The sequence below is a fragment of the Bos grunniens genome, chromosome 2 (genome assembly GCF_055505025.1).
Source record: "Bos grunniens cultivar Pamir isolate PY7600 chromosome 2, Bosgru_T2T1.0, whole genome shotgun sequence".
NCBI lineage: Eukaryota > Metazoa > Chordata > Mammalia > Artiodactyla > Bovidae > Bos > Bos grunniens.
In genome coordinates, this window is record NC_141166.1 from 5,628,594 (window position 1) to 5,642,774 (window position 14,181).

Genomic DNA, 14,181 nt, shown 5'->3' on the forward strand with positions numbered 1-14,181 from the left:
TGTAAGATGAGACGAAAAGGTTCTCGACTCTTACAAGAACAATCATTAGCTAGTCTGCTTTGGGGAAGTCGTGGAGGTTCAAGGAAAGCCGGGCTGGGTACCTACAGAAATGCCTCCAAATCCTTGGGGCAAGCATTTGGGCTTATCCTGTAGTAAAAGTGGACGATATACCCAGCTGGGTGGTTTGGTGTCGGGGCACCAACACTACATTCCAACCGCATGACAGCTCTGTGACCACAGGAATGTCCCTAACCTCTCTGAGACTCAGCTTGTCATGTGTAACACAGCCGCTAGAGCCCTTACCTCACGATCACAAACATAACAATCCTGGCCGGCCCCGAAACATGCACCACCGTCATGTTCTCTTAACTCCCATTGTGCAGATGCAGGAAGAGAAGCTTAGATCGCCCAGGATCACAGGTGGTGTCAGATTCACACCTGGCCGCCCCGCCCCCAGAGCCCCGGGCGCCTCCCCTCTGCCAGGCAGCCTCAGGCTGACGAACGTACTTTGTGGCCTGAGAAAGTCTATACCCACGCGGGCTGCGGCATGGTGATAACAGCTCAGCACAGTACTTTGTTGTGAATTCCGAAATGCTTTTGTGCTGATATATTTAGAACCCTCTGTGAAAGATGAGACTGAAAAAGACGGCTGATTAGATTCTGTTTTGATTCGGGAAGGCAAAAGCGCCTGCCACGGGAATCTAATTTCCTGCTGGATTTAGCTGCTTCAGAAGAGTCCACGGGGAAGCGGCTCTACATAGACCAGGTTTGGTTTCTTACTCCTAGATTTCTAGCTCCAGGGCACCTAAGGCAAGTTGTCTCCCCTTTCAGAGCCTCAGTTTCCTCATCTGTAAGAGGGAGCAGTGGGGACAATAACTCACGGGGCTGCTCCTGAAGGCTCAGTGGGATGGTGTAGGTAAGAGAGTCCCGCTCCAGTGTGTGCAGACCACTCAGGGTCAGGTTTGGACCTCCCCGGGGCCTGCTGAACGAGTGTCAATCAATGCTGTTTCCCTTTACCAGTATCACGATCCCAGCTTCTGAGAGGTGTGTCCGAGCAGGACTGGGGCTGGCAGCCTAGGTTTCCACACAACCTACGCTTCCCCTCTGGGGGCGGCTTGTGAACTGATAGCAGTCCCTGCAGCCGGCCTCCCTGGGTCGGCCTGGCAGAAGCCTCCTCGACTGAGCTGCTCGCCGGGCCTCTGCGAGCCGGTTTTCCAGGTGTCAGGTCACAGGGCCCCCCTGGGCATCCTTTGGAATTCCCAAATTCCTCAGGTCCACCTGTTTCAGTTCACACCCATCCAGGGTTGAGGTCCTGGTCTGGACTGCCCCAGCTCAGTCCCTCTGGGAGGCAGAGGTGGTGGGCACATTTGAGCCCCAGGGGGCAGAGCCTGGTGGGGGAGGAACTGGGCTTCCCAAGTAGAGGCTGGAAGGGGCAGGGAGAGACGAGCAGAGGCTGGGCTCTAGCCCCCAGGACACACGGAGTTTGAGGGAAGAAGAGGAGGAATGTGGGGTAACGTCCAACAGACAGGGTGACCAAGCACCCTCTGTCTGCCCAGGACTGACAGGGTTCTGGGACTTTCCATGCTACAACTCGGAGGATTTTAGGCTCTGCCTAAAACTCTGGGCAGGTCTCAGCACTCAGGGACTGGCCCCCTCCCTGTGAAAAGAGAACTGGACCAGCTCACCCCTCCAGGATGCTTCTTCCACTTGCCCACCTGGGTTGTAACCCAGTAGCAGGTGGTCCAGAGGGTTTGGGGACGCGTGGAAGTGGAGCGGGGAGGCCCTTTGGGGAGCCCAGCGCCTCAGGGGTACTGCTAACCCAGAACAGGCTTTTCTTAACCCACGGAGCCCAAGGGCTGGCAGGCTGGCACGGGCCCCCTCACCCCCCGGTGTTGGGCAGGATGGCCGGGTCGGCCAGGGCTGGGGGGGGGGGGGGCGCGCAGAGCGCCGGGGCGCCTACCTGCAGGTGGTTGGGGTACACGTCGCTCTCGGACAGCGAGTCCACCAGGTCCTCCTCGTCCAGCGTGGCCCGCTTGTAGGTAGACATCTGCAAAGTCAAGTGCAGCACGGACTCTCTTAGCGCCTCCATGGCTCCCACGCCCGAATGGGGAGAACGGGGAAGCGGGCACCCGCCGCCTGCGCCGCCGCCGCCGCGCCCCGCCCCGGCCGGGACACCGGGACCGGCCCACGGCCAGGCCCGCGCCGGGGGAGGCGAGGGGGGTCCCGCCTCCCTCCGCCACCCCCGCCCCTTCCCCGCTTATGCAACCCCGAGCCTCACCCCCAGCGCCGACAGCGCCGCGGCCACCGGACGCGGCGGCCACAGGCTCCGCATGGTGCGCCCGCGACGTCCGCTCCCCGCCGGGTCCCCGCCGCCGCGCGCCCGCGGCTCTGGCCGGGGAGGGCCGGCCGTGGGGCTGGGCCCAGCCTCGCACCACCTTCGAGGGCGGAGCCCGGCCCGCGCGGCTCCGGCTCCCTCCCCCGCCGCGCCGGGAGACCGCCCCCCAGAGTCCCCGGGGACACGGAGCCTTCTCCCCCTTCCCAGAGGCCGGGGGGTGGGGTGGGGGTCGGGGAGAGGCGCCTCCCGCTTGCAGGCAGGAAGGGGCTCGCGGCCACCCTTCCTTCTAAGAAACATGAAGTCCTCCTATAAACCGTGATGGCAGATGCCAAAAGGCAGGTACTAGGAAAGGGCCCCTAGTTTGGCCGCAAAGGTCAAGAGAGAAGTTTCTCTCGCCATTGACCCTTAGCTGCGCCAAGAGCGGCCTCCCCCATGGGAGCTAGAAAGATTGGGGGGGAAAACACAGACACACACACACACACACACACACACACGGGGAATAAAAAAGGCATGTGCCTCCCCTCTCATTTCCCCCTTCCTCTAGTTCAGGGGTCTTTAAGCCAGAGTTCAGGATGATCTCAGAAAATTCCAGAGCACTCTCCTGACTTAGAATGAAAAATGTTCTGTGCGCGCTGGAGGGAAGCCCATGCTTGGCTCCAGGCTCCAAGGTGTGATCTTACCCTCAAAACAGGAACGGCTTTGGGGCGAGCTGACAGCCAGGAACAGGACTGTTCCCTCCACCTTCCCTCAGAGGTGGGGCGCTCTGGACACCCGGCCCTCTCCCTGTCCCTCAAGGTCCCAGAAAAGCCTACCCAACAGTTGCCCAAAGGACCCTCCATGTCTGGTAAGACCTGGAACCCTCGCATTTATACACTTTTCCTCAGCTTTCCAGAGCACTCCTGTTCCCTCTCATAGTTGACTTCACAGATGCGTGAAGGAACAGGCACAGAAGGCTGAGGGACACCTGGAGTGACAGTCTCGGTGAGCTCCCCAGGTCTCCTAGCTTCACCTCCCGCCTTCTCACAGCCTGCTCTGCAGCCAGAGCCAGGCTTCAGCAGGAAACTCTGATCCTGTCACCCTTGCTCCCAATTCTGTGGGGACAGTCCCATTACCGGTCCCCCGTGGCCCCTGCCCACCCTGCCCCTTTTCCCACCTCGCTGCCGCAGGCCCCAGCTTCTCCCGCCCTCCCTCTGTTCCCCAGATTCTCCGAGTGTCTCCTGCCCTCGAGACCTTTATAGCACTGTTCCTTCTGTCTGGACATGTCTCTGCTCCTCCCGTGCAGGCTCCTGTTGCAGATAGAGGTCAGCGTAAACGTCACACCCTCAAATGTCCCAGCCACCCCAAGCAGAACCCAAATTATCGATCATGGCAACCTGTTTTACTGCAGTTTGTTACTTATTTATGCTGGTTTTTAACATCTGTCTCCTTCCCCCTCCCCCAAATTGTGAGTTTTATCAGGGCTGGGACCTTGTCTGACACAGAGAATCCCCATCGGCTGCCATAGCACAGGCACTCCAAACACTGTTAAAATGAATGCGAGAACAAGTAAAGGAGAAGTGAAAATTACTCTGGGGAAGGGCCTTGAAAGTGCATCTAATTTTGCAATACCCAAGGACAAGGAGAACATGTCTGAGGACCTTCGGGGAGGCAGGGTCCGTGGGAAGAATTTTAATTCTGGGTTCTTCTGCTCCACTCCCCCTGGGTGCAGGACTTCCCATTACCCACTGGAGAAAGAGAAAGGGCCATCGGGCTGTTTTAATTTCACCCTGGGTTGTTTTTTTTTTTCGGAAACCAGTTACACTAAGTAACAGGTGTTAACTGCCCCAGGAAAAAGACCCTTGAAAAAGAAATTCAAGTCACCAAACACCTTCCATGCCTGGCACGGCAGGCAGCTACTGTTTCCTGGGCGCTTAGAGGGACGAGGTATTTGTCAGTTCTTCTACACTCATGTCTCATTGAAGCCTCTCGCTGTTCGCTCTGAAGCAAGTATCATCGGTCTCTTTTACAGAATCTGAAACCGAGGCTTGGGGAAGTAACTGGCCCAGGTGTAGAGAAGCAATGGCTTCTCCTTCCGTCTCAACTCAGAGATCAGCCCTTCTGGAAAGCTCTCCAGACCAGTCTTGTCTGACCCCAGGCAGCCTCAGGCCTCCTGTGCTGTGTCCTCTGCCTTCCCTGACCCCTCCCCACATCCCACGTTTCCTTCTCCTGATGCACACAGCACCTTAATTAGGAGAACCTAGAAGGGAGGGCTGGGTCCTGTGAGGCCCTACGTCCCCAAAGGCCTAGAGTGGGACTGGAGCTTCCATGGGCATCTGCACGAAGGTGAGAGGTGAGGGAGGAGACTGGCAGCCCATCCCAGGGGCCAAGGCCAGCCTGTCCATGCAGGGATGACCAGGGAAGCTCACCTACCTCTGGAGTAGAAATCCAAGGAGACCAAGAGCTGTTTATTTTTCAGCACACAAAAGATGAGGGGCCCTTCTTGAGATGCCTCCTGCCCCGGGGCCGGGGAGTGAAACTGAACCCACCTCGTAAGTGGGAATGGCTTAGGCGTCTCTGCTCCTTGGGGAGCACCATGGGCCCCAGTCAGCAGGTAGCATTCCAAAGACTGGGCGGGAGAGGCGCTGGGTAGGGGGAGCCCTGTCTCTTACCCGCCCAGTTCTGGGTGGGGCCTTCCAATCACTGTCTTGTTGGGTCCCCACACCCACCAAAGCCGCAGCCTTGGCAGGTATCACTTCTCTTTCATGGGAGATGTGGGAGGGGGCCAGGCACGGAGAGGGGCTGGGCAGAACAAAAGTCTATGCTGAGCCACTGGGCCCCAGCGATCCGTATCCCTCCTGACCCCGGGAAGCCTGGTGCGGTGGGATCTCTACCTCCCACTTCCACTTGGCAGAGGAGACTGAGGATGGGGGAGGCGGCACCCCCCTCCCAGTCCCCCTCAGCCCTCCTGCAGGTCCCCTCCCTGGCTAGAGAGTCAGAGAGCCAGGATGGGAGTCCTGGCTGCCCCAGCCCACCGCACCGCCTCCAGAGAACCTCGGGCGCTCAGCTCGTGGGCAGCAGAGCAGGGCCTGGATTGTGGGGCCTCCTGCTCTTTGTAGAAGGGGAGCTGCTGCTCCAGGTGGGGATGGCATGGACTTCAGGGGTGCTGAGTGGCAGGCCAGCCAGGGCTGTTCTCCCTAACGGCCTTGTTTGTAGTCGTGGGGACACCCACAGCCAGGGAGCTTTAGGGAAAGGGACAAACAACTGCGGCTTTGTGGGGAGATGCTGCCCCAAACTGCACGCTCCTCTCCCGGCCCCGCTGAGTGGTGGATGAGAAGTGAGGGCCTGGAGTTCGTGAGAAGGGCTAGGCGGAGACCAGGAGCGGAGCAGTGGGAACCACGGTCCCCAGATGCATCACAGAGACGGTGATGAAAGACAGACAGATGGAGGGTGTGATGGTGCCCGGCTCTGGAAACCCCACCCTGTGGAAATCAAAGGCCTGGGCTGAAACAGAAACGAGAAGTGTTATAAACGCTCATGTGTTTCTGATGACAAAGGCCTCCGGGCTCAGTGGCACCGGGTGTGACCCCACCAGGTCATCTTTCCTAACCACGTCAGTCACTCCGATGGCTTTTGTGTCGGTATGCCCAAAGGAGGGGGATCTTCCAAGAAACTGAGAGCTCATCAGAGGCAAAAAAAAAGAGCAACTGTGGGTGAAATTCAGTGAAATTCAGAGGCTTGGGACTCCCTGACCACAGCCCACAAGTCGTTTTCACATTCTAAGTCTCAGCTTCTTAGAGATGCTGCCCTATGGCCAGAGCCCCATCAGTTCTTGCCTTGTGAGCCAGTAATTAGTTGAGAGCTGTTAAATCCTTATATGTACGTGCGCTCAGTCCTGTCTGACTCTATGCAAGCCCATGGACTGTAGCCCTCCAGGTTCCTCTGCCCGTGGAATTTTCCAGGCAAGAATGCTGGAGTGGGTAGCCATTCCCTTCTCCAGGGGATCTTCCTGACCCAGGGATTGAACCCGTGTTTCCTGTGTCCCCTGCAATTGGCTTCCCTGGTGGCTCAGAGGGTAAAGAATCTGCCTGCAATGCAGGAGACCTGGGCTTGATCCCTGGGTTGGGAAGATCCTCTGAAGAAGGGAAAGGCTACCCACTCCAGTATTCTGGCCTGGAGAATTCCACGGACAGAGGAGCCTGGCAGGCTATACTGTCCGTGGGGTCACAAAGAGTTGGACATGACTGAGCGACTCTCACTTCTCTTCCTGCATTGGTAGGTGGATTCTTTACCACTAGCACCAGCTGGGAAGCCCACCTAATACATGCTCATGTTTTATGCTGCTGCTGCTGCTGCTGCTAAGTCACCTCAGTCGTGTCTGACTCTGTGAGACCCCATGGACAGCAGCGCACCAGGCTCCTCTGTCCACAGGATTCTCCAGGCAAGAACACTGGAGCGGGCTGCCATTTCCTTCTCCGTGTTTTATGTTAGTTAAAAACTTATGTTTAACAAGGACAATAATAGAGTGAGGAAAAGCTCTAGTTCCCAGCTTCAGTTCAGATCCTCACTAATGCCATGTCCCAGCTGTGTGAGCCTGGACATGTGACTCAGCCTCTCTGCCTCGGCAGTCTCATCTGTAAAATGGGGATGATAATAATAGCACGTCCCTCATAGGACTGTTGCGACACTTAGTTAATATGAAGTGCTTAGGGACTTCTCTGGCTGTCCAATGGTTAAGAATTCGCCTGCCAACGCAGGGGACACGGGTCCGATCCCTGGTCTGGGAAGATTCCACATGCTGCGGAGCAACTAAGTCTGTGCACTACAGCTACTGAAGCCTGCACTCCCCAGAGCCCACCCGCCCCAGGGAGAGACGCCGCTGCAGTAAGGCCCGCGTACCGCAAAGAAGAGTATAGTCCCTGCTCGCTGCAGCTTAGCAACGAAGACCCAGTGCAGTCAGAAATAAAAGTTTTAAAAATCTAAAACTTAAAAATAAATAAAGTGCTCACAGCAGTGCTGGGCACACAGCATATCCCCACCAAGTGTTCCCTGTTACTATTTGTACCATCACTACTTACAAGACACAGGGCTCAGAAGCCTCCAATTGATCCCCACCGCCTAAAAGACAAAATCCAAACTCCTTAGCTTGACATGCAAGGGCTCCCCTGAACTGGCCCAAACCTGACTCCCCAGACTCACCCTCCACACACCTCTTGGGTATATGGCCGTCACCCTGACCCCTGAGCTATCCCTGTGGGTGCTGACCTCCCAAAAGGAGTCTGCTGAGTCCATGACATCTGTCAGGCCCCAGGCTGTAAGCTGAGGGAGTAGCACTTGCTCCCCACCCTCAAGGGATCTATGACTGATACCCTCTTTCCCAAGTCCCCCTTTTGGGACTTGCCTGGTGGTCCAGTGGCTAAGAGTCTGCATTCCCAATGCAGGGGGCCTGGGTTTGATCCTTGGTCAGGGAACTAGATCCCACGTGCCACAACTAAGGCTCGATGCTGCCAAAAAAATACAAAAGACTATGCTGTCTCCACCACAGCTACTGGTCTCCACCTCTAGCCTACCTCTTCCTCCAGGAAGTCCCCCCTTCTCCCGACTCAGAGGGAATCATGCCCATCCCTCTGGTGTACCCCAAGCATAGCATCTGCATTTCATTCAGGCCTTTGTCCAGGTGTCTTCAGCGCAGGGATGGACCTGGGGGATGGGCGACAATTACGTTATTTCCCTCCATCCCCCGTATCCAGCACAGAACCTGGTATATAGATAACTGGTTAATTTGTATCCAAGATTTTCACTCGGGCAAAGGCATCTGTGACTTCAGTGAAGAAGAAACAGGGTAGAGTTGCTTGATGACAAGTAAAATTCAAATAGGACAAATTTGGGCAAGGAGCATATAGTAAATATATACTATAAAGCATATAGTAAAAACACATAGCCATCGCTCTGGAAGATGACACCAGGTAACACCTACTGCTACTGTTACATGATCTATAACATTGCTCAGTGTCTTTTACATGAGAAATTTCCATGTGATTAATCTCTTTCTTGTTTTAAATATTTATTCATTTGGCTGTGCCGGGCCTTCATTGCCACACTTGAGATCTTGTCTTAACGGCAGCTTGCAGGATCTTTAGTGGCAGCAAATGAGAAATGTTAGTTGCGGCACGTGGGATCTAGTTCCTTGACCAGGGATCAAACCCAGGCTCCCCTCACTGGGAGTGCAGAGTCTTAGGCACTGGACCCGTTGGGAAGTCCCTCCATGTGATTAAGTCCTTTTTACATTTACCACTAAGTTCCTGGAGGAGTGAACTGCTTCTTAGTTCTTTGATAAGAAGAATCACAGGAATTAGCTGAGGAAGCTCACAGCCAAATCAAGCACTTTTCTGGCCTTTATGTTCAGCTTTGTCCTTGTCCACGTTTTCTGCTCTATTTTCTCTGCTCCTGATTTTTCATTTCTACTGTGTATCATTTGATTGATGTGTTTCAGTTGCAACCCATCATGAATCCTTTTTGGAATAAAGTGAATTTGAAACAACCTGCATCACGAAACATCCCTGCCCTAACTCGATTCTCCTGGGACTGCAGCTTCGATGTATTTATTCAACGGCAGGAATGAAGCAGGAAAGACAGACCTGGGCCCCTGGATCATGTGACCATGTCATTTCCCTCCTAAGGCCTCGGCTTCCTCATCTATAAAATGGTTCAGTATAAAGATTTTTTTTTAATCTATTTATTTGGCTGAGCTGGTCTTAGGTGCAGCATATGAACTCTTAGGTGTGGCATGTGGGATCTAGTTCTCTGACCAGGGATTGAACCCAGGCTCCCTGCATTGGGAGTGTGGAGTCTTAGCCACTGGACCACCAGGGGAGTCCCTGAAAAGCTTTAATGAGCTGAAACGAACTGCCTGGCACCAAGCATCCCATCCCCAAGTGACCTGGCACTTGGGGGGAAACACGGCAGCCTAATAAGCTGCTTCTGTTTATTCTCCTTCCTCAGCTTTCCCATTTGCTTCTGTACCCATCCAGATTTCCTGATCTTGGCCTTAGCTCAGTTAACACTGGTGTGAATCTCGCTCTGCTGCCGTACTCAAGGCAAAAGCAGCCGTCTTCCTGGGTGATCGAGGCTAATGTCCACAATGATAAGTCCAATTATGGAAGGATAGGATGTACTCCTGACACGATGGGATGCAGATGGTACTTCACCTCTATGCTTTCCTCCCCAGAGCAATGGCCACGGTCAAGACGAACTTAAGGAGACACAGCAAGTAAACGTGATGGGGTGTACGTGGTGCAGGGGGGGCTACCCCGGTAGCTAAGCTGGTAAAGAATCTGCCTGCGATGCAGAAGACCCCGGCTTGACTCCTGGCTTGGGAAGATCCCCTGGAGAAGGGATAGGCTACCCATTCCAGTATTCTTGCCTGGAGAATCCCCATGGACAGAGGTGCCTGGTGGGCTACAGTCCCAAATAGTTGGACACAACTGAGCAACTAAGCACAGTACACGCTCGGTGGGATCCTAGAACAGAAAAAGGACCTTAGGCAGAAACTTCAAGAAAACTGAGGGAATTCCCCGGCAGTCAGGTGGTTAAGACTCGGTGCTTCCAATGCTGTGACTCAGGGTTCAATCCCTAGTTGGGGCACTAAGAGCCCACAAGCCATGTGACATGGCCAAAAAAATTGAAATTAAAAAAAAAAAAAAAGGCAAATTAAGGGGCTTCCTTGGTGGGCCAGCAGTTGGGACTGCATGTACCCAGTGCAGGGGGCTTGGGTTCATTCCGTCTCTGGTCCAGAAACTAGGGTCCCGCAAAGCAAGGCCAAAAAAAAAAAGGCATAAAGACTTTAGTTAGTAACAATGTATCAGTGTTAGTTCATTAATTGTGACAAATGTTCCATGTCATATGTTAAATAATAGGGGAACCAGGTATGGGGTATAAAGGAACTCTTTTCAATCTTCCCAATGATGCTATACATCTAAAACAGTTCTAAAATAAAATGTTTATTAAAAAAAAAATAATTAGCTGCCTCTTGAGAAATCTGTATGCAGGTCAGGAAGCAACAGTTAGAACTGGACATAGAACAACAGACTGGTTCCAAATAGGAAAAGGAGTACGTCAAGGCTGTATATTGTCACCCTGCTTATTTAACTTATATGCAGAGTACATCATGAGAAACGCTGGACTGGAAGAAACACAAGCTGGAATCAAGATTGCCGGGAGAAATATCAATAACCTCAGATATGCAGATGACACCACCCTTATGGCAGAAAGTGAAGAGGAACTAAAAAGCCTCTTGATGAAAGTGAAAGAGGAGAGTGAAAAAGTTGGCTTAAAGCTCAGCATTCAGAAAACGAAGATCATGGCATACGGTCCCATCACTTCATGGGAAATACATGGGGAAACAGTGGAAACAGTGTCAGACTTTATTTTTGGGGGCTCCAAAATCACTGCAGATGGTGACTGCAGCCATGAAATTAAAAGATACTTACTCCTTAGAAGGAAAGTTATGACCAACCTAGATAGCATATTCAAAAGCAGAGACATTACTTTTCCAACAAAGGTCCGTCTAGTCAAGGCTATGGTTTTCCCAGTGGTCATGTATGGATGTGAGAGTTGGACTGTGAAGAAGGCTGAGCGCCGAAGAATTGATGCTTTTGAAGTGTGGTGTTGGAGAAGACTCTTGAGAGTCCCTTGGACTGCAAGGAGATCCAACCAGTCCGTTCTGAAGGAGATCAGTCCTGGGATTTCTTTGGAAGGAATGATGTTAAAGCTGAAACTCCAGTACTTTGGCCACCTCATGCGAAGAGTTGACTCATTGGAAAAGACTCTGATGCTGGGAGGGATTGAAGGCAGGAGGAGAAGGGGATGACAGAGGATGAGATGGCTGGATGGCATCACGGACTCGATGGACGTGAGTCTGAGTGAACTCCAGGAGTTGGTGATGGACAGGGAGGCCTGGCGTACTGCAATTCATGGGGTCGCAAAGAGTCGGACACAACTGAGTGACTGAACTGAAAACAGAATAAAAAGTTGTTGACACCACCAGAAGCCCAGCAACTCCCAATTCTCAAGGCTCTTTTATACCTTGGTCTCATTTGTGTCTCACGCTGCATCACCCTGTGGAACAAACGCAGGGACCCGTTTCACAGATGGAGACTGAGGACAGAGGAAGGAAGCAGCTTGCCCTTCGGGCAGAGCTGGGACTCCAACCCGGATCCTCCTGACCCTCTGAGATCCTCTTCCTCTTTCCTCATGCTACCATGGGGCCTGGCTCTCTAGGTCGACTTCTATTGGAGACAACAGGCTGCCTGTCTGAGACGTGGGAAATAGAGGAATACAACTGGGGGTGGGGGTGGGGAGAAAGATTGCACTTTAGGCTGGGCGGGCCTGGAGGCCTGAGCATGGAGGGGGAAGGTGAGCGGGAACAAGGGGACAGTTAGGAGTTAAGGGAGGCCTAAAGGTGAGTTAGACCGGAAGGTCAAGGGCACAGAGCTTACACGGCTGCTCACCACCTCCAGGGAGAAGGCTACAGCTCTGCCAGTCAATGAGTCAGTCACGCTAGTCTGGGACCAGAGTCCCAGGCTGGGCTCCCCCTAACATGCTGGCAGCCGGAGACCAGCCCACACATGCAGGGAGCTGGAAAACACTCACCCACTTGGCCTGGTGTTGACTCACCTGCCCGGGGGCCCCGGGAGGCATTGAGAGCCTTCACGGGTTGCCAGTGGACTGCGCTCCAGCGCCTGCCGAGGTGGCCAGCCCACACCCAAGTCCAGCTTGGCCGGCAGCCTCTTTACTCCTCAACACAGGCCGCTACCATCCTGCTGACTGTCCAGCCCCCCTGCAAGGCTCCTTCCTCACCTCTCTCCACCATGCCTGCCTGCCTTCATCTCTGCCCCTCTGTCCAGGCCCACTTGGTTCTGCTCTTCCTCTGCCTGGAAGCCATCCCTGATTTAGAACCCCTCACTCCCCCGAGTCCGCCACCCCCACAGCTGGCTCCAGCAGAACTGTTTAAACTAACTGATATGATCCAGTCACTCTCCTCCTCACGAAGGTTCCCTGGAACTGGCAGGTGAAAGCGTGAGTCCTGGTGGGGTTCCCAACCTCCGCCCACCTCTCAGGCTGCTCCTGGATCCTCTCCAGCCTCCCACCGACGCCTGAACCTCAGTAAAATAGGAATAGTCAGGCCCTTAAACACACTCTACTTTCTCTTCCAGGCTTTGCCTTATCCATTGTCTCCTGTCTGGGAGGTTTTTCCTCTCCTCCTTCCCCTGTCTAACCCCTCAGCTCAGATGCATCTTCCTACAGGCAGCCTTCTCGGACTTTACTGTGATCCCTGAAGGCAGCTACACAGGCTTCTAGCATCTCAACCCAATAGAGTGACCAGCAGCCAACTGCAGCTGTGTGACCTTGACAGAGCTTTCTATACTTTCGTTTTCTCTTGAAAATGAATGATTTTGATATCTGCTTTCAAATGATTGTGATATCTGCTTCATAGGGTCTTTATGTGTGCCTGCTAAGTCACTTCAGTCGTGTCCAACCCTTCGCGACCCTTTGGACTGTAGCCCACCAGGCCTCTCTGTCCATGGGATTTCTCAAAAAAGAATACCAGAGTGGGTAGCTATTCCCTTCTCCAGGGGATCTTCCAGAACTAGGGATCAAACCCAGGTCTCCAGCACTGCAGATTCTTTACATCTGAGCTACCAGGGAAGCCCAAGGTCTTTGTGTGCTATCTGTGTCCTAAGTCACTCAGTTGTGACCAGCTCTTTGCGGACTGTAGCCCGCCAGGCTCCTCTGTCCATGTGATTCTCCAGGAAAGAAGACTGGAGTGGGTTGCCATTTCCTCCTCCAAGGGATCTTCCTGGCCCAGGGATCAAACCCGTGTCTCTTTCAGCTCCTGCATTGGCAGGCAGGTTCTTTACCACTAGCGCCTCCTGGGAAGCCCCAGGGTCTTTATATGCCTTAAATAAGATGCCTAAAGTCTTCAGTCCAGTGCCTCGCAGAGAAGTAGAGTTCAGGAGATGTTACTGTGTGGGCGGGGTTCAGAAAGGGCTGGCTCTTCACACTGAAGATGATGGAAGATGGGAAGGGGAGGAACTACGAGGACCCATGACATGCCAGGCACCGTGCTTTAACTTGACATTACACAGTGTAATTTAACTTCAACTCCCAATTACACAGTGTAAGACAACTGTAGTACAAGAAGGGTCAGTAACTTGCCCCAGAGTCACACAGCTGGTAACTAACAAAGCCTGGGCTGCAGCCCAGATGTATCTATTTGCAAAGCCCATATGACAAATATGACGGCAGCACCAACCTGCTCCATCCTTACCGCTTCAGGCACCACCTCTAGGTCAGGTCAAAGGGGCTGAGTTGTCCACTTCTTTTTTTTTTGGCTGTACAGTGTGGCATGTGGGATCTTAGTTCCCTGATGAGGGATCAAACCCGCATGCCCTGCATCTGAAGCACGGAGTCTTAACCACAGGACCACCAGGGAAGTTGCAGGGGCCGAGTTGCCCGCTGTTATCACCAAGCCGTCAGGTATTGAGGCTGACCAGAAACCAGGAGCAGGCCCTAAGCTGTGCAGGATGACCAGGCTGGGTAAGTCTCAGGCTGGGAAGACCAAACGCGCCTGAGCAATTGCTGATCTAATCACATAAAACCTAGGACAAAGTTAATCCGCCTCACTTGGTGACATTTATAATGGTGATGATTGAGCCGCCTAGTCATTAGGCTCAAGCAGGAAGCGGTTCATGGAAATAGCTGTAATTACTATCTGTGTTACACAGGTGGGCGGGAGAGGGGTGGGGAGAGGAGGAGGAGGAGGAGGATGCGGGTGGGGCAGGAAGCTTTGGGGATCCCTCGGATCCCTG

At 53.7% G+C, this 14,181-nt stretch overlaps 1 protein-coding gene and 1 long non-coding RNA gene across 3 annotated transcripts in view; one reads left to right on the plus strand and one right to left on the minus strand.

Annotated features, from left to right (window-relative positions):
• The window catches only part of ECE1 (endothelin converting enzyme 1), a 125,235-nt gene that overhangs the window by 61,704 nt on the left and 49,350 nt on the right, over nt 1-14,181 (minus strand). The window contains exons 1-2 of one of the 2 annotated variants that reach the window (XM_086327076.1): nt 2,279-2,390; nt 1,961-2,047 (exon numbers count right to left, since the gene is read on the minus strand). In XM_086327076.1, coding sequence (XP_086183202.1) covers nt 1,961-2,047; nt 2,279-2,332 — 141 coding nt within the window. In that variant the 5' untranslated portion in view covers nt 2,333-2,390. Of the gene's footprint in view, nt 1-1,960; nt 2,048-2,278; nt 2,391-14,181 lie in introns of those variants that run through there. The other variant, XM_086327084.1, reaches the window with a different exon arrangement.
• Nucleotides 518-9,031, plus strand: LOC147377323 (uncharacterized). Its single transcript, XR_015137019.1, has 2 exons — nt 518-766; nt 8,805-9,031. It is a non-coding gene; the product is annotated as an uncharacterized LOC147377323 (long non-coding RNA).